The sequence below is a fragment of the Onychomys torridus genome, chromosome 4 (genome assembly GCF_903995425.1).
Source record: "Onychomys torridus chromosome 4, mOncTor1.1, whole genome shotgun sequence".
NCBI classification, from domain to species: Eukaryota; Metazoa; Chordata; class Mammalia; order Rodentia; family Cricetidae; genus Onychomys; species Onychomys torridus.
The window spans coordinates 110,635,866-110,658,555 of record NC_050446.1 but is presented as its reverse complement, the minus strand read 5'-3'; the positions used below and the strand labels follow the sequence as shown (position 1 = coordinate 110,658,555).

At 38.3% G+C, this 22,690-nt stretch overlaps 1 protein-coding gene across 1 annotated transcript in view; it reads left to right on the top strand.

Moving 5' to 3' along the window:
- Positions 1–22,690, top strand: part of Pak5 (p21 (RAC1) activated kinase 5) — a 100,078-nt gene that overhangs the window by 35,779 nt on the left and 41,609 nt on the right. Inside the window, exon 2 of the mRNA XM_036184963.1 lies at positions 19,667–20,452. Coding sequence (XP_036040856.1) covers positions 19,667–20,452 — 786 coding nt within the window. The remainder of the gene's footprint in view (positions 1–19,666; positions 20,453–22,690) is intronic.

Genomic DNA, 22,690 nt, shown 5'->3' with positions numbered 1-22,690 from the left:
AATTGTCTGTGTGTGCTTTGCTTTGCTTTGTGCATGAAGCTATCACTTCGGGCCATTTGTGTGTCTAGAAGTCTAGAAGACTCTTGCGTTAGCTAACAGATGTACTGCAGACTGCTTTTGAAACAGATTTTTCTTTACAGAGAAATGGTGATAAATGTTTCTTCTTTTCCTTCAATTTTCTCTTGGGAAGAGTTTTCCATTGTTCAAATGATATCTTGAGGACTCCACCCAGATTTATGACCTCAATTTGCTTTCTTCTATTCATTTGTCTTTTTAGGGGACTGCTTATCTTATTTATTTTTATTGAGTCTTCTTTTTTTATCTTTTGTATAGACTTGTGAACTACATTTTTTTACATGAAACTTAGTGGATTTCTTCAGATAAATGAGATAATGTAATTGGCTCAACCAGCTTGATGATAAGAATGTTTTCTAAATTTTAATTATTTAAGCTATGATGCATGGTAAGTCCCAAATGGTAGTACTTTACTGGCTTTTGTATTTAGTTTTGTTTTTTTTTTTTTTTCAGAAAAAAACGCTACTTTAAATTATAAATAGTTCACATATAATTAAACAGGATGGATGCAAATCTGTGATTTTTGGTAATGTCATCTCATAGAAACAAGTAAATAAATTTATTTCATATTTCAAAATGTGAAATACATGTACAGCTCCTAATACCTTTCAGAACAAAAAACACTTGTCCAATATTGAGAGTGAAGACATGATTATGCAGCTGGATTTTAGGGTTCAAATGCACAGCTGTCCTGCTTACTGGTTCAGACATCAGCATTCATATGGGTAACCTGAGTATGACCATAATGTGCATCATAGGATGGCTATAAAGATTATATTCTGAAGCAGTAGACACTCTATACAGACTATATAATACATTATAAGCACTACAGTGTTATCTGTAAATCTAGGGAAATAGTCAGAAAATAGAAACCATAGTTACAGAAAGGTCTAGCTAGTCACAGAGTATCAATCCATATGTCTTCATTTGAACAATATACCGAGTACCTTAGCTAGTCAAGAACAGTGTGAAGATGGTACTAGATTTTCTTGTAGAGCAGAAGCTGTGTGTGAGTTGGAGATCAGCTGTGGAGAGGAAGAGACCTTCTTTTCATGTACTAGGAGGTACTGGTCCTTTGACTCAAGTAGGGCAGAAACTGAATCCTGGAGGAAATGAAGTGGACTGAGTTGAAGGGCTTCATAGAAGGCAGAGGAAAAAAGCAGAGGAGTTACTAGAGATGGAGAAAATGAGTGGCTGCCTTCTTCCAGCCATACAAAGCCCTCTTCTGTGGCATAGCCTCCCTCTCAACACAGAAGCATTTCCAAGCAGATGCCAACTGCTGTTGCATTTCTCACTGGCAGACCCATCTACATAGAAGCCCACACATAGTGTCATTGGAAGGGGAAATTATAGGACACCTGGTCATTTTATCTTAGAAGCATCTCTTATCTCCAAGTCATTCCTCTCACTAGCTTGCAGTGCCTTGCAGATGGAAGATGGTCTCTTGCAGCTTTCTAGGTTCTGTGCCAAGAAAATATAAGGCAAAACTAAGTTGTATTGGCTCTCCCATCAAACCACCTCTGTCTCTACCATCTATTATTGAGGACTAGGAACTAAAATATATGAGTGGTGATGACATTCTATGTTTCTTTTGTTTGTTTTGTTGTTTCCTGTTTAGAGAACAAATCAAATCAATACATATATATTTTTCCAAATGGATGCTCTATCCCATGTATACTCAGGAAAGATGGGTAATTATTTCAATAAAGTTCAAATATTCTACTACAAAGAAACCAAATTTGAATTGATAGAAAGAACTCTTTCTTCCTTTTGCTCTGCTGCTGTGGTCATGTTTGAGTAGTTTGAGCAGTCTTGGATGTCAGCTTTGTCAAATGTTGCATGTAGGCCAAGCCTCCTGCCAGTTAACCAATCTAGCATGGGGAAGTCCTGTGGTGTGATATGATAAAGATATACTAATCTATAAAACAGAACCTTTCAATTCCCAGAAACTGACAAAACAGCCTGGGATTCTATCCTGAGGCTCTATCCATCTATCAGGGCTGCTGAGCATTTATATTGGCTAGATGCCTGATACCAAGAAGCCTGATCCACGTGAATACACAGGATCTATGACAGCATTACTGCCAAAGTTCTGTTACCAGAGAAGGGCGAATCAAAACATTGCATTTAGACATTTTCTAATCTAATTTAACTGCTTTGGTTTATTAGTCAACTATGGTTGGAAAAACTGCTGCATAGCAATCAAACTCCAAAGTATTAATGCCTTTAACAATTTATTCTTTCCCATCTCCCAACTAGTCATAGATCTACCTACCACTCTTACCCATTTAACTTCATATTCTCTCTCTCTCTCTCTCTCTCTCTCTCTCTCTCTCTCTCTCTCTCTCTCTCAAAAAAAAAATACAAGACAACACACACACAACATGGAGTATGATTTCTGTTGGTCAACCACTCCTGAGCATGATGCTTTCCCAGGAATGTGGCTGATATCCCTACTATTACTCTATTGATGAAAAATTATTTTCCCTCTTCCATCAGCTATGAATTGTAAATAGACTCTTGGCTAGGAGTATGACTTAGTGTCCACTTTGCCCTCTCCTTCCTGGGATTTTGTCTGGCTGTAGCTTGTACAAGTCTTGTGCATGATGTCATAGTCTCTAATAGTTCATACATCAGTCCTGTTGTTTCTGGAAATATTGTTTCTTTGAAGTCATCTCCCACCTCTCTCTTATTATCTTTCCATCTCCTCAGATGCATAGATCCCTGAATCTTGAAGTGCAGGGTGTGAAAAAGACATTTAGAGCTGAGTACTCCTTGTCTCTCACTTTCTATACAGTTGTGGGTTTCTGTTAATTATCATCTACTTCAAGAAGCTTCTCTGGTAAGGACTGAGTGATACACTGATGTATGAGTATAGAACTATGTCATTTGGCATTGTTTTGTTGATATGTTCATGTAACAGAATAATATTTGTATGTTTTTCACCCAGGACCCATGACCTATCTAGTCTCATGTTTTGGACTCATTAACAGTGTGGGATATGGGTTCCATAATAGGCTTCATTCCAGAGATGCAGGGATGGATCAACGTAAGCAAATCAATAAAAACAATCCATCACATGAACATACAAATAGACATAAAACGCACTATCATCCCATCAGATACATAAACAGTCTATGACAAATTCCAACATACCTTTGTGATAAAAGTCCAGGAGAGACTACAGATATGGAGGACATGTCTCAACATAATGAAAGCAATTTGTAGAAAGTCCACAGCCAACATCATTCTAAACCAAGAGAAACTCAAAACATTTCCACTAAAATCAGGAATAAGACAAAGGTGGCCACTCTTTCCATACCTGTTTAAAATATATTTTAGCTAGAGCAATAAAACAACTGAAAGAAATCAAAGATACAAATAGGAAAGGAAAAAGTATATGTATCCTCATTTGATGATGATAAGAGTCTATAAATAGGGGACCCTAAAGATTCCATCAGAAAAATCTTAGAACTGAAAATAATTTCAGCAAAGAAGTAGGATAGAAAATGAACACAAAATGTCAGTAGCCATCCCATATACAAGTGGCAAACATATTGAGAAAGAAATCAAGGAAAAAATAAATTCAAAATATATAACTTGAAATAACTCTAACCAAGCAAGTGAAAAGTTTGTATAGTAAAAACTTTAAGATGTTTGAAGAATACACCAGAAGATAGAAAGACCTCCCATGCTCATGGATCAGTAGGATTAATAATGTGAAAATAGGCATCCTACTAAAAGCAGTCTACAGATTTAATGCAATTCCCATTAAAATCACAACACAATTGTTTACAGAAATTGAATAACAATAGTCAGCTTCATATGGAAACATACACACACACACACACACACACACACACACACACACACACACACCATAATAACTAAAACAATCCTGAATGATAAAAGAACTGCTAGATTTACTACCATCCCAGATTTCAAGTTGTACTACAGAGCTATAATAATAAAAACAGCATGGTATGGGAATAAAGACAGACACACTGATCAATGGAATCAAAATGAAGACTTGGACATAAATCCACACAACTACAAACACCTGGTCTTTTAAAAAGAAGCCAAAAATACACACCAGAGAAAAGATAGCATCTTCAACAAATGGTTCTGGTCGAACTGGATAGCCAAACATAAAAGAATAAAAATAGGTCCATATTTATCACCTTGAACAAAACTCAACTCCAAACTGATCAAGGACTTCAACAAACATTTATTTTCTTTTTCTTGCTTGTGGGTATGGAGTTGGCTTGGTTCTTCTGCTTCAGGCTTCAGATAAATTGGGTTTGGCTATAGATTCAACTTTGAGTTTGGATCTTGAAATTATTATGGACCAGCATGGATTCTAAAGTGTTTCATGAAGTAGCATTACTAAGACAGGTTTCTTTCTCAGGGCTGATGGCAAGAATTGAGGCTCACATATAACCACATAGACTTCTGTCAGTTCATCAAATTCAATGGCCAACTTCCAGTCAAAGGATCGGGAATATGTCTTCCAAAATCTCAAAGGAGGCCTCTCCGTGTTACCTGCTGTACAATTATCAGGATGGCATGAAATTGTGATGTTATTTCAATCTATTATATTTCTGTAAAGCTGTGAACCCCCAGGCAGCAATTGTACCTTCCCTTTTCTCATTCACAAAACAGAGCATGAGAGTAATAATGGACACTATCCAAAGCTGTTGGGTAAATCAAACATTAGAGATAGGCAATAGCACATAGCTACATGTAAAGAATAATTTCATCCTTACAGAAGCATTTATTTTGAAACTTTGGTGTCTTCTAAACTCTTTTTGCCACCATTTCACAAAAAGTATCTCTCCCACCTCTTATTTTTAATTCATGGGTTCTTGTAATATTTCTTCTCACTTCCAGGTCTGATTCAAGTCACTATATTTGAGTATAAATGCAAAGGCAATGTGAATACCTTTTTACATAACCCTGTATTTAGACTTTGGAAAAGATAGTTGGAGATCCAGATTTCAGATCTATTATTATGAAGCCCAGTTGTTAGTAAGCTTCCTTGAAAATGTGCTTCCATATCAAGCCTGTAGATGAAATATGAGAGTTCTACAGACCTGGTACTGACCTGTTCTACCACCATATAACTTACTTCTACACTTATCATCTTCCTGTGTCAGGTTAGAGTGAGGATCTTGACTTCTAAAAGAAGAGGGATGGCTCATTGCCATGTGGAAGTAGAATGTGCAGGCTCTGAAAACAGGAAAGCACTCCATTAAATTGAAGACAATCCCTTGAGTTGTGCATGCCCTTCTTCTTCCCCCACTGATAAGCCAGGCTCCCTGTTACCTGCAGACAAGTAAGTAGAGAAGGCAAAAGAACAGAGTGCTATTCTATTCCGGTAGAAAATCCTAGAAAGTAGGAGGGCAGAAGACAGTCAGTGTCCATGACATGTTTCCCAAATGAAAAAGTCTAACCCTTTGCTGGGAGCATCTACCGAGGAGGGGAACTAGTAAACTTCAATTCAGTGCCCTGAAATAATGGCCATAGTGGATCAATTATTTATCATCATATGTAGTTCTGTTTATCAAAAAACTCTGAAACTGAAGAGCTAAAAACACACTCAAAACTACAAAACTGCTGAAAGAAATAAAGATGTAAATAAGTGAATAAATGGAAAAATATCTGGTTTCCATAGATATATATTCAAAACTGCCTATATATTCAATGCAATCCTATGAAAATATTAGTGGTGAGCTTTGAAAAAACAGAAAAACAATCCTGGCTGGGTTATGGCCCAGACATAGACTACCTAACTAGCAACCATAAGGTCCCAGATTTCATCTCTGCTAAAAAAGAAAGCAAGAGAAAGGTGGATGGAAGGAGAAAAAGAGACAGGAAAAGAGAAAGAAATTACAGAAGGAGGGAAATAAAGAAAAAGTCATATGCAATCTCAAAGGGTCCTAAAGACCTGAATTTTACTCTTTAATTTCAATTTTGCATTTTATTTTTATGCATACAAGTGTTCTGCCTACACGTATGTCTGTGCACTACAAATGTGCCTGGTTGCTGTGGAGTCCAGAAGAGGGCATCAGATGGTTGTGAACTGCCATATCAGTGCTAGGAATGGAACCCAGATCCTCTGTATGAGTAATTAGAGCTCTTAGCCAATGATCCATCACTTCAGCCCCCTAAAAAAAAATGCTCTTGAATATAAGAACAAAGTTGAAGTACTAATAGTTCTCAATCTCAAAACTTGCTACACCACATAATAAAAACCAAAATAGTCTCATGCTCATGTAAGGACACACACTGAAGCCCACAGAATAGAATCATCCCAGAAATAAACTGGCAAAGGTGCCAAGACTATTCACTGAGAATAACAGCCTTTTCAATAGTATGAGAAAGCTGTATATCCACATACAAAAGGATGGAGTTAGACCCTTAATTTATGCCATATATAGAAATTAACTCAAATGCATCAAAGCCCTGAACATAAGAGCCTCAGCTATGTTGCTCTTAGAAGAAAAATACAGGGACACTTTGTGATATTGGGCTTGGCAATGACTTCTTGGCTATGAAACCGAAAGCATGAGCACAAAAAAAAAAAAAAAAAGAAAAGAAAAAGATGAGAAAGATACTAACCTAAATTGTAAAAGTAAAAGTATCCTTTATAATAATATTTTCAAACCATGTTTGTGACAAGATGTCAAAAGGATTTAAAACTAAAACAAAGGAACAGAAAAAAAGTGACCCCAGGCAATGGGACGGGGACCTATGCTTAGTGCATGAGCTGGCTATTTGGAGCCTGGGGCCTATGCAGGGACACTTTGCTCAGCCTGGACTGAATCCCCAGGGGAGTGCTTGTCCTAGAGGAGATGGGAATGGGGGGTGGATTGGGGGGAGGGCTGGGGGGGGAGGGAGGACAGGGGAATCTGTGGCTGATATGTAAAATTAAATTAAATTATAAAATTTAAAAATAATAATAATTTTAAAAATTTAAAATAAATATTTTAGTTTTTATAACTTTTCTATTATTATATTTTTATATTATTATATTATATGATTTCTTATTAAAACAATTTTTAATTTTAAATATATTTTTATTATGTTCTTCCCCTCCCCAAAGTCCTTCCTGATCTTTGCCCCCTCCTTACCATCCAACTTTAAGTTCTTTCTCAAAAAACAAACAAAAACCCAATACAACAACCAAACCAAGAAAACAAATAAAATCACCACCACCCCCAAAAAACCTACAATAACAAATGGTAATCAAATAAAAGCTCACATACAAAAAATAATAATAATACATTGGAGTCCAATTATATGTGGTCAACTACTCCTGTCAAAGATATAGAGACATTAGAATCCTCACCCATCACTAAGTAAGAATAAAAAATATCATATGGGCAGCATCTATGGAATACAGTTCAGAGGTTTCTTGAAAGTTTAAACATTGAATTGTCAGCATATATACCCAAAAGATTGACGCCATCAGCCTGAACAGATTCTCCTATACCAATGCTCACAGCAACAACATTCATAATAGCCAAAAAGTAGATGCAAATGTCCATCATTAGATAAATGGAGCACCAAAATACGGTGTTTATAAAACGGAATATTGCTTTTTAAAGGGAATGAAAGTTCTGTAATACTAAAACATGTATGGTCACTAAATGGATAAGCAGGGCAAAGAACACCATTGCACAAGTCTACTTTTGAGTGGAGCCTAGAACAGGAAAATTAATGCAGACAGAAAATACATTAGAGGTCACTGGAGGGCTGAGGACGAGAGAGTTAGTTTTTAATATGTCTGGAGTTTTAGATTTGGGGTAATAAAATAAAGTAGTTTTACAACGTTTTGAATGAACTTAATGATAGCAAATTATATGCTTGGAATGGTAAGTTTTTGTTATATGTATTTTTGCCACATTTTAAAAGAGGAGTTTAGGGACTGGGAAGGTGTCTTGGTGAGCAAGGCACTTGTGCACATGTGAAGGCCAGAGTTCCTGACTCCAACACCCAAATGAGTGTGTGGCAGGCTGCCTCCTTTTGATCTCAGCATCCAGGAGGCAGCTACTGGATTCCCAGAGCAAGCTGGGGACTACACTCGCTGCAGCAGCAAGCTCTGAATTCAAATGAGAGCCTGCCTCAATAAATAAAGTCAAGAGTAATTGAAAAAGACACCCCAAATCAACCTTGGCCTTCACATACAACATGTGCACAGGCACCAGGCACAAACCTACATCCATGCACACCACACAGATGGGAATATGCATACACGCATGCAAAAACCTCCACACTCAAATCACGCACATTAAAAAAAAAAAAAAAAAAAAAAAAAAAAAGGTGTGAGGGGAGGTAATAAGACAGTGATCATCTATTGCTTCTCACAATATTGCATGTCATCAATTTGGCCTATGTTCATCTTCTTTCAAATGGTGAGGCAGGTCCTTGAGGCCAGCTGGTCTAGGGTGGCCTCAACTGGTACGAATTTCTGGTCCATGTATATTTTTCATTTGTTGTGAGGTAAGTAAGTCCTTGCTTATTTACATGGCAACCAGATAGGGTCTAGAAGCATAGGCTGAATTGGGTGTGGCCTCACTTCTTCTGGTTCTTGTGGAAAGAACAAATCATGTGGCTAAACTCAAAGACAACAGGAAGGCAGCTTCTACCTCCTGAGGGGAGGCACTTCTGAGTCTTATTGCAAAATGTGTGTTAAGAGATTGGAGAGGAAAAGTGAGGCCATCTTTGCATCAACCTAGCACAGTTGGACATTGCTGAGAATGTGTCAGAATGCTGAATGATTTGTGGCAGCATAGGCTCATCTGCCTAAGGTCAGAATTGTTTACATAAAGGGTAAGTACATTTTCTAGAAGCTTAAACATACTGGAGAGTGAGAACTCAAACTCCAGTTAGTACATACTTCCTGTAATTTAGCATTTGTAAGATTCTTTCTCAATTAAGACAGCTAACATAAAGTCAGCCCTTTGTAGGAATGCTACCTACTTAGAGAAGCTAAGACACAACAAGAACTCTCAAAACAACAGAATGGTAGAGGTAGAGGAAAGCCAGATAGGCCCTCTCAGTACAGAAAAGATCCATAGACTCAACAAGGTCATTTACCTGACAAAGGCTGCTTTGTTGCTGATGGCAGAGACTGGACTAGAACCCAGATGGTGGAACTCACAATCCAATGCTCTCTCTACAGTATGATCTCATTTTTTTTGCACTATGCAGCTTCAGGCTTGACATCACATAACCATTCTCTGTTCTCAAGAACTCTCAGTTTGCATTGCATAGCAGTATCACCAGCCTCGCCTGGGAGCTTGTTACAAGTCCAGAGTCACATGTCCCACACCAGACCTGCTCAAGGGAAGTCTGTGTGCTTCAAGATGCCAGGGGCTTTGTGTGCAGAGCATACTGTAATGAGCACTACCTAAGGATACTGGCTTTTAACCTTGGCTACTAATTGAAATCATCTGAGAGAGGTTTAAAACTGTCACTGCCTGGGGTCCCTGGTGGGGTCCTCCCTAAACTGCTTTTGGGATAAAACTGGGCAGAAAGACCGTTGTAAGTGCCCAAAGACACCACGTCTCTGTAGTCGATTTCTAAAGTGGTAACAACAGTGAGAGCTTTTCATCAGGTTTTAATTTTATGGTATGGACTAGTACTCTCTCTGACTGAACAACCTTCAGAAGACCCTTGTTGAGAAAAGCAGGATGAGGGGATATATGAAGTACTGACAATTTTCTAAATGTGGAATTTTGTTTTGTTTTTGTTTGTTTTGGCTTGGGTTATTCTTTGTTTATTTGTTTGTTTTGGTTTTTGAGATAGGGTTTCTCTGTGTAACAGCCCTGGCTGTCCTGGAACTCACTTTGTAGCCCAGGCTGGCCTCCAACTCACAGAGATCCACCTACCTCTGCATTCAAAGTGATGGGATTAAAAGTATGTGCCACCATCACCTGGTCTCTAAATGTGTTTTTAAAAAAGATAAAGAGTAAGTAATATAATTTGTACTGGAAAGGAAATATCTAAGTTTCTAGAGTTGTGAGTGTGGCTTAATGTTATACCATTTTCCTAACATATGTAAGGTCCTAGGTTCAATACCCATTATAGAAAAAAAATAAAGAAAAATGACACTACTCTATTACTTAAATCATTGGCATTACTGCATAATGAAATCCCACGAACTAAAATTGTGGCAAATTATAACTATAACTAAAGAGTGAGACTCAATAAACCTGTACATTTTAGCAAGATAAATGGATTCAATGGGCCTTTTACCTGAACACAGTGGATAAGCTGTATATTCAAACGCTCTTCTGAGTCCAGGCAAATGGCTCTCAGATTTTTTGTCCTAGAATGGAGAACCAGAAAAGCAGCATTTCCTTCAGGAAAGTGGAGCTTTCTTATTTTCAAAATGTTCATAAGACCTTCCTGTGGACCTTACATAGCCTGTGAACCATGGCCTCACAAACACTCCTAGGACAAAAGCAATACTTAATCTCACATTTCTCAGTGTCTTTTGTGTTAAGTGTGCAGTCATAATATAAAAACTGTTGTGGTACATTTGTGAAAGGAAAGATAATATTGTTTGAGTCTTTTCTGGGGCATGTGTCCTATGTGGGTCCCAGGTTTGTCTAAGATATTACTTGAGGAAATGGACTAGTTGATCGTCTTCTTTAATGCAGCAAGGTAACTCAGAAAAAAAAAAAGAAAGAAAGAAAGAAAGAAAGAAAGAAAGAAAGAAAGAAAGAAAGAAAGAAAGGAAGAAAGGAAGGAAGAAAGAAAGAAAGAAAGAAAGAAATCAGGTAAATGCTCCAGACTCCTGGACTTGAACTTGCTCTCTGGCATGTTTGAACAAAATCATCAGATAAATATGCTCTATCATCGCCCCACAGCACATCTAGAAACATAACAAAGACCACAGAAGTACTCTCTATCATGCAAGTCAATCATTTCCCACATTTTACACTGTTTCTTTTTGTATAAAACAAAGTAAGAAGCCTACCAATATGGATTTAAGGAAAAGGTAACATGTTTTTCCTTGACAAATGTGTATGTGTATTTAAATTTGTATGTATTGATCAAGTCTATATTCCTCACAGAAAGAATTCATTGATTTCAGAAATAGCCTGGGGTGGGAAAGGGAATGAGGAATAAACCAAGGGCACAAGGTCTGCAGTGCTCTAACATCAGCATATATGGGAGTTATGTATGCTGCATTTTTATTAAATGCAATGGTGGTCCAGAAGGCCCTGTTAGACTCAGATTCTGCATTTCTCATGATTCTTCTGGGTAATGCTGATGCTGCTGTTTCTGAGGTCTCTCTTTGAGGGCAGGAAGCGAACTCCAGCAGTATGGCTGCAAGTTTTGATGCACTTTGAAATCAGGCGGAGAGCTTTAGAAGTGAGTGACCTGGTACCACCCACAGAGATGCAACTGTCTAAGAAAGGGTCCTGGCTTCAGGAATGTGCATTAATAGGAATGGTTCTTATCATTTAGTATGCCTACAAGAGACAATTTCAACATTTGTGAAGATTTTTTGAAAATCCAGATTGATAGAACAACAACAAAAAACCCTAGAAATTAAAGTTTCACACACTCAAAAGTAACATTTTGTTGACAAAATTTAAAATAAATGTGCTGTGTCTTATAATTTTTGAAAGAAAGCAAAGAATTTTGACCTTCGGTATTACATATCACACATCATTTACTCAATTGCTCATTTTTGGATTCAGGATGATAACGTGTGTATACTACCCATTTTGCTATTAACTTTTCAAATGTCACAATTGAGCAAATGTAATGGAACAAGGTATTTCTTTTGCCTTAGAGGAGGAAAAAAGGCAAGTTATTTGAAAACAGCTGATATAGTTCTTCCTGTGTCCTACGAAGTCTGAATTGTAGGCATATTTTCCCTAAAGCATTTTGCTTACAGAATATTGTGTGTTATATCACTACAGAACACACTCACATTCTTTGTATTGTTTCATGCACCTAGTAGGTGGGAATGTCACTTTGCCAGCTGTTACTATCTGTCCAACCACTGGAGTTTACACGGAAGATGCTATAATGCACTTTTTACATTGAAGGCAAACTTTACAATAGGTAAGAATGGGCCTTGCTTTTCAAATTCTTTACCTAAGAGCTGAGTGACACTGGGCAAGTTAAAGTTACTTGGCCTCTCTGAGTATGTCTCTCCTTCATACAAAGAAGAAATAATGCCATGTATCTCCAAGTCTGATTATAAAAACCAAACATGGGAGAAAACATTGATAATCATCTCACATACAGTAAGTGTTTAATCCATATGAATAGCTAGAAGCTCCTTTAAATCATTTATAGCCTGTCACATGTCTTTTTACTCCAGCCATTCTGAGGCAACCTGCTCACTTCAGTTAAACTACTCCCTCTGCTTTCTGACATGGTGGCTCAAGGGCTTCTTCCATTCTAAGACAGGATATAGGAGCAGATAGATTGATGCACCCATCTTCATTCTTTGAACGGCCCTTTCTGAAACAGTCCTCACAACTCCGTAGAGTGAAACCATAACCACCGATAACCACCCTAACATTACACTCTTGAGTTGGTAACCAGTTCTCTACTATTCTCTCCCCCAATGTTTGTGAGCTGTTACTATCTTAGTCAGTGTTCCATTGTTGTGAAGAGATACCATAACCATAGCAAGTCATATAAATGAAAGCATTTAATTAGAGATACCATAACCATAACAACTCATATAAATGAAAGCATTTAATTGGGGTTTGCTTACAGTTTCAGAGGTTTAGTCCATTGTCATCATGTCAGGAAGCATGATGGCACACAGGTATGCATGACATGGTGCTGGAAAAGGAGCTGTGAGTTCTACATCTGAATCCAAGGCAATGGCAAAAGAGAGACACTGGGCCTGACTTGAGCTTTTGAAATGCCAAGCCCAGTCCCAGTGACAAACTTCCACCAAAAAAGTCATACCTCCTCCAACAAGGCCACACCTCCTAATCCTTCTCAAGTAGTGCTACTCCCTAATGACCAAGCATTCAAATATATGAGCCTGTGGGGGCCATTCCTAATCAAACCACCATACTTACTAAAAGAAACTACACTACTATTGGTGGAACCCAGGCTAAAATGTGAGGATAGCATGTAAAAGACTTGAAGAACAACATTAAATCCTACCTACTACCGGTTAATTAGATGATTGAATTTTGTCTCATGAATCATGGGGTACTCCCTTCCACTAAAAATAGTTTTTCACTAAATGAATACAGTAATGAACTGAAAGGTATTTCCATAGTCGTCAATGATGTCTGGTGGGTGAAGTAACAGTCTTCACATAAATAATAGTTAATACCCAAGAACAACTTTCCAAACTAGCTTTAACCTCAAGCGGGTCTGGGTAAACTCAGCCCACCTGCCTTGTGTTGCAAGCAGGAAGAATAAGTTCACAGGAAGCTGAAGAGTGAATAGGAAGCCTGCTTCAAAATTAGATTCCGTGTTCAGTGACTCTGTTGATAACACAGTGGTGTAGGGAGCAGAGAAAACAGCAGAGTAGAGTGTTTTCAGTCTAGGATGAAATCTCTATTTCCACAAAGTTCATACAACTTCCTTTAAAATATTCTGCTTTCTTGGAATTTGTGCAAAATATGACTTTATATTTAGTTAATAAATGATTGGTTTATTTTGGATCCCACATAATTACCAGTACTATATAATTTGTTGAGGTATTTTTCTTGTTTGTTGTTGTTGCTCTGGATTTCAGGTGGTTTTTTTTTTGGGGGGGGGGGTTGTTTGTTGTCTGCTTTTTGTCTAGAAATCTTCATGATACCTCCACTCTGAGATGTTCTGCCCAAACTATCATATTTTCCAGGAATAACGTTCAAGTCTCATCCAATTGCCCCAGCCCAACTAGTGCAATGGGGAAAATGTAGAAAATAGATGTGATAGTTCAAAATCCAACTGAGAATTTACATCTTTCTGGGAGGGTACAGATGTTAGATCTGTCTGGTTTTGTTGTGACCCAGATGTTTTCAGCCACTTGACTGACAGGTGAACTGATTCTCCACATACAGGATCAGAATTCAGGTATGGAGTTTAAAGGTAGATACATCCTAAAAGCACCTTTTTTTTTTCCTGAGTCACAGGAATTTTTGCTTTCTGACCTCTTGATAAATATTCAGTGTGACAATATGAAGCACATTCTTGAGGTACAGAGGAGATGTTGTTTTTGAAAAGGAAATGTAAGGTCTTATTAGGGCAAAGCTGTTAATTACACACTTCATTATTGTCAAGGTTAATACAGCCAGTGAGAACAGAGGCACTTTTTCATCCCTTCCCTGGGAACAAGGGGAGACAGCTGTTCTCCCGAACAGATCCATTAGCGCTTATCACTAGCCAACAGCCTGCACAAGCAGCACCATGAAATATGGCCGCTGTCACCAGGAGCCAGAACAGATGCCAGCCAGTCCAGGTTACAGCAGAAAGACAATAAGAACCCCAGCTTCAGATGCAAATAGATTGCCTTGCATTGATTTTGAATGCTTGGAGTTTCCACAGCATAAAATGCACTGATACTCTTGTAGTTATTGTATTATTGATCTCTCTGAAATTGCACAAATCTCACTTAAAATAAACATCAGATGCTGAGTATAATAAATAACAGTCCTTCTGGGTGATGCCTGGTTAAGCCACGTGAACAATTCTCCATGTTTAGATTTCATTATTGTTGTCCTGATGGTTATGATTCTGTAAGGGAAATGAAAGTCAGCAAAAGTAATATGACTTGGGTTCTCATTTAACTGGATGTGCTGATGAAAAAGGCTTCTGTTGTTTTATTTCTGTGTGTGTGAGAGAGAATGTGCTGGAAAGCTGTTTGGAACAAACATTTATACTTTGTGAGCATCCTGCTTATTAACAATGAATTAGGAGTTCAACTGCAACAAAAACAGCGTGTGTTTCTGTTAAGAATGATTTGCATACTTGGTCAACATCATTTTTAAATTCTGAAAAATAGTATCCAAGAAAAGAAAGTCCGTTAGTTAGAGTGTGCTTTACATTTCTTGCTTGTCTCATTTGCTTTAATTTGTGTTCTTCCCACGACCAAGTTATTTTTTTTTTCTTTCAAATATCAACAACCACACATTCGCTTTGCTTGGACCTAAGTTTTATTTATCTGCAACACTAAGGATTATTACAGCTTCATAGCAAGACTATGCTAAGGAAGCAAGCAGACCTGAAACAGCATGTTGGCCTGACTCAGGGAGTCTAAGAGCAAGTGGTGAGATCTTTAAGACCATCATTTGCTAAATTGTAAAATGTTTGTCACCTTCATAATGGATGAAGTACAGCTCCCCAAACCAACTGCAACACACACACACACACACACACACACACACACACACACACACGTTATTATACTGAAAAGCATTTTCATTTCAAAGGTTCTCTGAATACAGGGAATCTAAAATCTAGAAAATGCATTATTGTATTACGTGGACAGTGTGGGCTACAGGGCAGCAGCCAGGCCATACCTGTGTGAGCTTCTGAGCATTTCACCATCTCAGGTTCTCTCCAAACCTATTGAATCTGAATCTTCCTTCCCAGCTCCTTGGGCTGTCTTGTGTAAACACTACTGTCTGAGAAACCAGAGCCTGAATCTTCCCACTGAGGAAAGACCTCTGTCAGTTTTTACTGTATTTCTAGTATCCTTTCTTTCCATGTCCATCTCTCTATTTAAATCTTGAAAGTCTAGGTGTGTTAATTTTCTGATCCATTCATTATACTTTTAAGAAGGGGCTGATCCTCTTTGTTGTTGTTGTTGTCCTAATGAAGAGAATTTGTTTTATGTAGCAAATATAGTTAATTTGAAATGGATCTTCCTCTTAAGAAATTTGGAGTTTGCATCTTAAGTGACTAAGAGTTTTATTTGCTACTTTTATCCTATTTTGTCCCATATATGCAGCTGCAGCCAAATTCTATTGTTTGTAGCTTCCTTCTTTCCCAAATATTCAGCTTAGCTTAAAATTTTGTTGAGGAGATAGTTAAATAAGAAGAATTTACTATGACAGGAATCATGTCAACCAATTTATATTATAAAATTTATATATTATTAAATGTAAATAATGGCTATCTTAATTCTAAAAGAAAAGTATTGATTCTTACTGTTTCATAGATTAAGAAGTCATGCCCACAAAAGTGTAAGCAATTTTCCTGGTATCATACAGTTTATAAGTGCAAGTCCAAGTTTTAAAGTAAAAAGCAAAAAATTACACATTTTTTAAGTGTTGTATAACTTTGCATAGGGAGATGTAAACAAACATCTGTCCAGATAAGGCACCAACTACAAACCAAGGAAATCATTCTACCCATGACTAGCTTGGTGAACCAGTGAGTCTAACTGGGTTACTTATAGTATAGGTGTGGGGCTGTACACAAGTGTAGGGTCAAATGTAGGCAACCAAAGAAGACTTTCCCCACCCCTGTGACTGCTACCTGCCTATCCTCAGAGATGGGGCTAGGCCTCCTGTGCTGCCTTGTGTACAGCACTCCAAGCCTTCCACAAGTGGGCCCAGCCTGAGATTCTCATGTGAGTAACCACAGCTGCTCGGGCTTCCAGAAGGTAGTGTCCATGTATCCACGCATGGAGAACAGAGTTCCACAACAAGAGGCTCTTCTTATCCTTTTCTTCAAGTAGCATTTCTCTCATAGCACTGTTAATATTACTCCTTTTACATCCACAAGCAGATGGAATTCCATTCATTGCATTACTCCCTAAATTTGTATGGGAAGTAAGCAGTTTTCTAGATATGGTGGCAAGTACATAGAAGTAGCAGGCTTGGCAGTCCTAAGCCCATAGTTTAACTGTATGCAGCAGCAATGACCTCTATTATCCCACAGAAATCCATTATGCAGGAAAAATACAACAGTTAGAAATGTAGTAAAGCAGGAGATTATAGACAAGTAGGAGAGGAAGGTAGAAAGAACAACGTGGTACCAGATTAGCTTCAGAAATAAAAATATGCCTCAATACACATAGAGATGGATAGATATTTAGGTATGCCTGTGCTAGTACACAAATGTAGATTCTCTAGTTCTGCTCACTGGGAGGACCTGGAAGAAATAATACCTCAGTAGTGATGAAGAACACTCATAATCCCAATTTTCATGCCTTATACCATTGTCAAAAAACTGAAGAATAGCTTCTGGGAGAAATGACTATTAAAACCACAGAGGAAGAGAGAAAGTAGGATAAAAGTGTAACACTTTATGGTGATGGAGAATAGTGCTGTGCTCTACAGTAATAGGAAGAGCGATTGTCACCAACATGAAAGAACCTCTGGTGGCAAAAGCCCCAACTGTTTGGATGACAATGCAAATGGCACAGAATTAGATCATAATCTTAGTAAACGCCTGTGAGTCCATCATTCTGATATAAATAAGTGACTGACTGAATTAAAAAATAAATAAGGGTAATACGTAAGTCTCCAATGCAGAACTCCAAATGCTTTATACAGCTGTGCCTTGTGCTAAGAGATGGAGCTTAACCCCTGCTGCCACCCCTCCCCACCATGGTGGGCCGCACTTTGAGTCTTGCTAGTGGAGGGAAGGAAGGAATTGTGAGGTAGAGCTTAGGCACCTGGCAAATACAACTTCACCTAAGTGACCAAGGTAACATTATCAGTAAGAAGCCATGTTGACAGTGTGCCGCAGATACATGTGATGAAATTGGTACTTTACAGACTTCCTCCCCAAAACTTATTACACAAGTTTAACCATAAGGAAAATATCAGACAAATCCAGCTGAGGGACATTCTGAAAACATTCGTTCATTCCTCCTCAAAGCTGCCAAGGTCATCAGCAACAAGGAAATTCCCAGAAACTATCAAAGAGACTCAGGAGACATTATCAATAAATATTTATTTCTCATGGGTGGGACTAGAGTTCTAGGAGAAAGCTGATGAAGTCCTAATATGGGTGGCATTTCATTAATAATAATGCAAGATGTTAATACATGAAACACTGGGTGAGAGGGTATTTGGGAATGTTCTGCCCAGTCTCTGAAATGTTAAACTATTCTAGAATAAGTTTATTTAAAAGGAAATAAGTAAAAAGAATTTAATCTAAGACTGTTTGACAGGAAAAAAAATCCCTGTATTTCAGCATGAAGTTTGAGGCACTTATCTGTGGCTCCCAAGCTCTGGGACAATTTGGTCTTCTCCCTACACCTAGAGCTTTCCTGTTGTACTAACCATGATGATTTTGATCTTCTTGCTACTTGTTCACAAGTATATTTCTCTTAAAATCTTGATAGCCACTCTTTGTTCTTTGTTCTTTTATCCACCCCCACACACTTCACTGCAAACCGTATAATGACAAGCCAAGACACAGCTGACTGGTTCTGTAAGTGACTTGCTGTTTCTTTCTGTTCCTCGTATTCCGGTGTTATTTAGGTTTATTAAAGGGAACAGTTTGTCACTAAGAGCCAGGCACAGTCACATCATTACCAAGCAAAACCCCAAATTCAAAGATGGTAGCACCCAGGTGTGGCCACTGCAAGGATTGTAGTTCAGTACTTAATAATATCACATTGGATTGCAAATTAAATCGTGTAATTAATCCCCATGTTGTTCTGTAGTCACAGTTTCAAAAAAAAGTCTTCTAGAATCTTTCATAAAGTCTTGTAGCATCAGTTACAATTTTCTACCTGTGTTCATATTTAAGTGGCAATGATTATTGGTTTTATAAATCATTTGAATAGTGGATTTTAAAATAACAAATCTACTTTTTTAAAACAAGATGTTATAGACTGTTAAAATTTATATTCATCAGTTCATTGTTAGAAGGTGAAGGTTTACACAAGCCCTCGAGTTGAAATTACTACTACTATGACATATATCTCCAAACTGTATCCTATCAGCCATAGCCAAAGAGGCTTCTTTTTGCAGTGGGCAATGGTTAATACAGAGACTCATACTGATCAAAATGCTGAGAATAATTGACTGTTGATTGCTCAGCCCCAATCAGGCTGTTTACATCGCCCACTCTAAAACCCAGAGAACATCACAGAAAAGGGAGAGTAGGGATTGTAAAGGATAGAGGATAAGGAGGAGTGCTGTAAAATGCTGTCTTCTGGATATGACATGGCCAATCCAACACTGAATACATAGCAGCTATGGCAAAAATAAGACATGAACAGGTGAAGGGCTAGTTGTGAGGAAGAAAAGTCTGTAGGAGTGGGAGGGGACAAGAGAGAGAAACAGGGTGAGTATATTTACAATATATGTATGTGTGAAATTATCAAAGCTCAAATTAAAAGTACATGTAAAAGAAGGTGAGTGTTTACTTTTTATCTGCAAAACAATATGAAAATACTTCTCTCTAGCCTAATGCAACAACTAAGCACAAATTAGCAAGCCCAGACTACTGTTGAATATTTAAGTATTTTTACAGTGAAGTCAGGCAACAATTGTTTCTTTACCTTTGTTTTTTAAATAAAATGTTTCTCTCATGTTTTCTTCTGTGGTTTAAACTAGGTGAAATAGAGGCAACTATCCTCTAGCAATTATAAAGCCAGAGATATTTTTCTTAACAATATTCCTCCTATTATTCCTAGACAATCGTCAGAGGAAATAAATCCTGCAAGGAAACCTCTATTAATGGCCTGCTAGAGGATTTCGACAACATCTCTGTGACTCGCTCCAACTCCCTAAGGAAAGAAAGCCCACCCACCCCAGATCAAGGAGCCACTAGTCGTGTTCAAGGCCATTCAGAAGAAAACGGCTTCATCACCTTCTCACAATATTCCAGTGAATCCGATACTACTGCTGACTATACAACTGAAAAGTACAGAGAACGGAGTCTCTACGCAGATGACCTGGATCTGTACTATAAAGGCAGCCATGCGGCCAAGCAAAATGGGCATGTCATGAAGATGAAACATGGAGACGCTTACTATCCTGAGATGAAGCCTTTGAAAACTGACCTGGCCAGATTTCCTGTTGACTATCACACACACTTGGACTCACTGAGCAAACCAAGTGAATATGGTGACCTTAAGTGGGGTTATCAGCGAGCCTCTAGTAGCTCCCCTCTGGATTACTCATTCCAACTCACGCCTTCTAGAACTGCAGGGACCAGCAGGTGCTCCAAGGAGAGTCTGGCATACAGTGAAAGTGATTGGGGACCCAGCCTTGATGACGATGACAGGAGGCCAAAGTCATCATACCTGCACCAGACAAGCCCTCAGCCAGCCATGCGACAGAGATCCAAGTCAGGCTCAGGGCTTCAGGAACCCATGATGCCATTTGGAGCAAGTGCATTTAAAACCCATCCTCAAGGACACTCATACAACTCCTACACCTACCCTCGCTTGTCCGAGCCCACAATGTGCATTCCAAAGGTAAGGTCCACTGCCTCTTCTCCACAAGTGACTGATGCTGCTGAGGAAGTTCTAGTTGGCAGTCTGGAGAGCTTGCTGCGTTTGCAGTGAGAATCAATATACAAATCCTGCTTTATTTTCCCATGAGTCCCATAATCAAAGGCTTTGCAACATTACAATCAAAATTTATCTTTTGAGATCTACAGGATTTCTGATTAAAACAAAGGAAATTGGTATTTAATTGAACAACTTTCTGATTTACTAACAATAAATGCAGTCTGATCACATTTACTAAGTTCTATGTTGAGAGGTAAACAATTGTAGGTCCTTACAGGGAATAGAATAATAGTCCCAACTCTTTAAAGTTTGTGTGGATATATAAAAAAGAAAAAGAAATATTCAATTCAAGGGATAGTCTTTCATAAGAATGTGCTCTTTTACTCATTTTTTGAATTCTTAATAACACTTTTATATGAATATTTTCAGTAATAGATAGCATCGAATTCCTAGACTTTTATGTGTGTGGTTTTTTCATAGTGATAGGAGTCAATCATAGAATCTTGTGGGTGCTAGGCAGGCACTCCATCGGTGAGTCATCCTATGCCCCAAGTATACTCTACTAAATAATGCTGGTATAAATTTGCTTTGAAAATTGACAGGTCCACCATATCCCTCACTTTGAAGAAGTGAGTTAAAAGTACACCATTTCCATGAGCATGTAAGCCATTTAGCAATAGCCCAGAGAGTGGTTGATTTGTCCATGGTAACATACGAATGACTTGGTACCTGACCTGTACAACTGAAGCAGAAAAGAAGGATCTGAGGATGGATTGTAGGTCCCTTGAGTCTCAAGCCAGTCTGAGTAGGACCATAAGTATTATCAGGAATGTTGCCTACATTTGTACCAATGCTTTGTCCTCAGCAGCTTGTCTATTAACATAAGCAACCCTGCAGGGCCAGCCTTCCTGCAGCCATCTGCTTTATCAATTGCAGTCAAATTTTTCCTTTGCTTATTATCTAAGATGTTAAAGAGAAATTATTTGGGCAAACAGGAAATGACTTAAGCTACACCTTAGAAGAAGCAAAGGACCTGTTATTTTAGTTTCTAAGGTAAGATATTAGAAGTGCATCCTGAGAAAAGAAGGCATGAAATAGATACCTCCAGTTAAAATTTAAATGAGCATAATGTTTTTAATTTCACCATATTAAATGTATTTGAGTGTCCATGGTTAGGGTATCATAAACACTTTTACTTCATTCTTTGCAAAGCAGTTGCTGGACCTAAGTCTTAAAAGCCAATAGCAAACAGCCAAAACCACATATTATCTATATATGTATCCTTATACTGGACATAATGAGCCCAATTCTAGCACAGACCACTTTCTATGAGTACCATGAAGAGGGAGCCCCTTCACAATTCTGGAATCAAATAAGCAAGTCAATACGCTGAATTGCTGAGTCAAGTCACACACTTAGAATTCAGTTAAAGAATGTGCTGGACATGAAGCATACTCCTATAATCTCAGTACTCAGCAAGCTGTAGCAGAAAGATCACAAGACCAGCCCAGGCAACAGAACAAATCTCAAGGCCTAGTGACCATCTCAAAATAAAGGGGTAAGATGTGGCTGAGTAGTAGAGTACGTGAATACCCAGGCAGGGCCCTGGATTCAGTCCCCAGGACTACCAAACCAATTTGTGTATTTGTAGTATACCTGAACAAGCATGAAAGAGCTGGTTTGAGTCATCATTCTTGAGAAAACACTGTTGAAATACAGCACCTTTCAGCTCTGGGGCCATTTTTGACCCATTAACATAATTAGTCCTTTTTTACTTATAAATCCTGAATTATGAGATTGCTAGCTTTTTTGAAAATTGACATGTTGACTTGGTATCCCCAGACCCACCTTTTCACATAGGATTCAAAATGAGTTGGCTGGAGATAAAGCCTTCTCCCACTAGAAGGGACATGGGTCTGCAGTGTGCTTCAGATCCTGTCTAGACCACTTCACCCATCCCCACAGGTTTTTGGGATTTAGCATGACCAGTAGTAGCAAGCCTTGCCCACTCATTTCCCAGAAGAGAGCCCTGTTGTTTAGAGACACACAGAATTTCAATTAGCTGTCTACACACAAAGTCTAGACTCAAGCCTGGCATTTCTCCCACTCTAGCTCTTTTCCATTGTGCAGGCCTGTGTTATTTCAGGGGTTCTGCTGAATTTTCAGATAAAATTCATGATGCATTTCAGGGCTCTCCAGAAC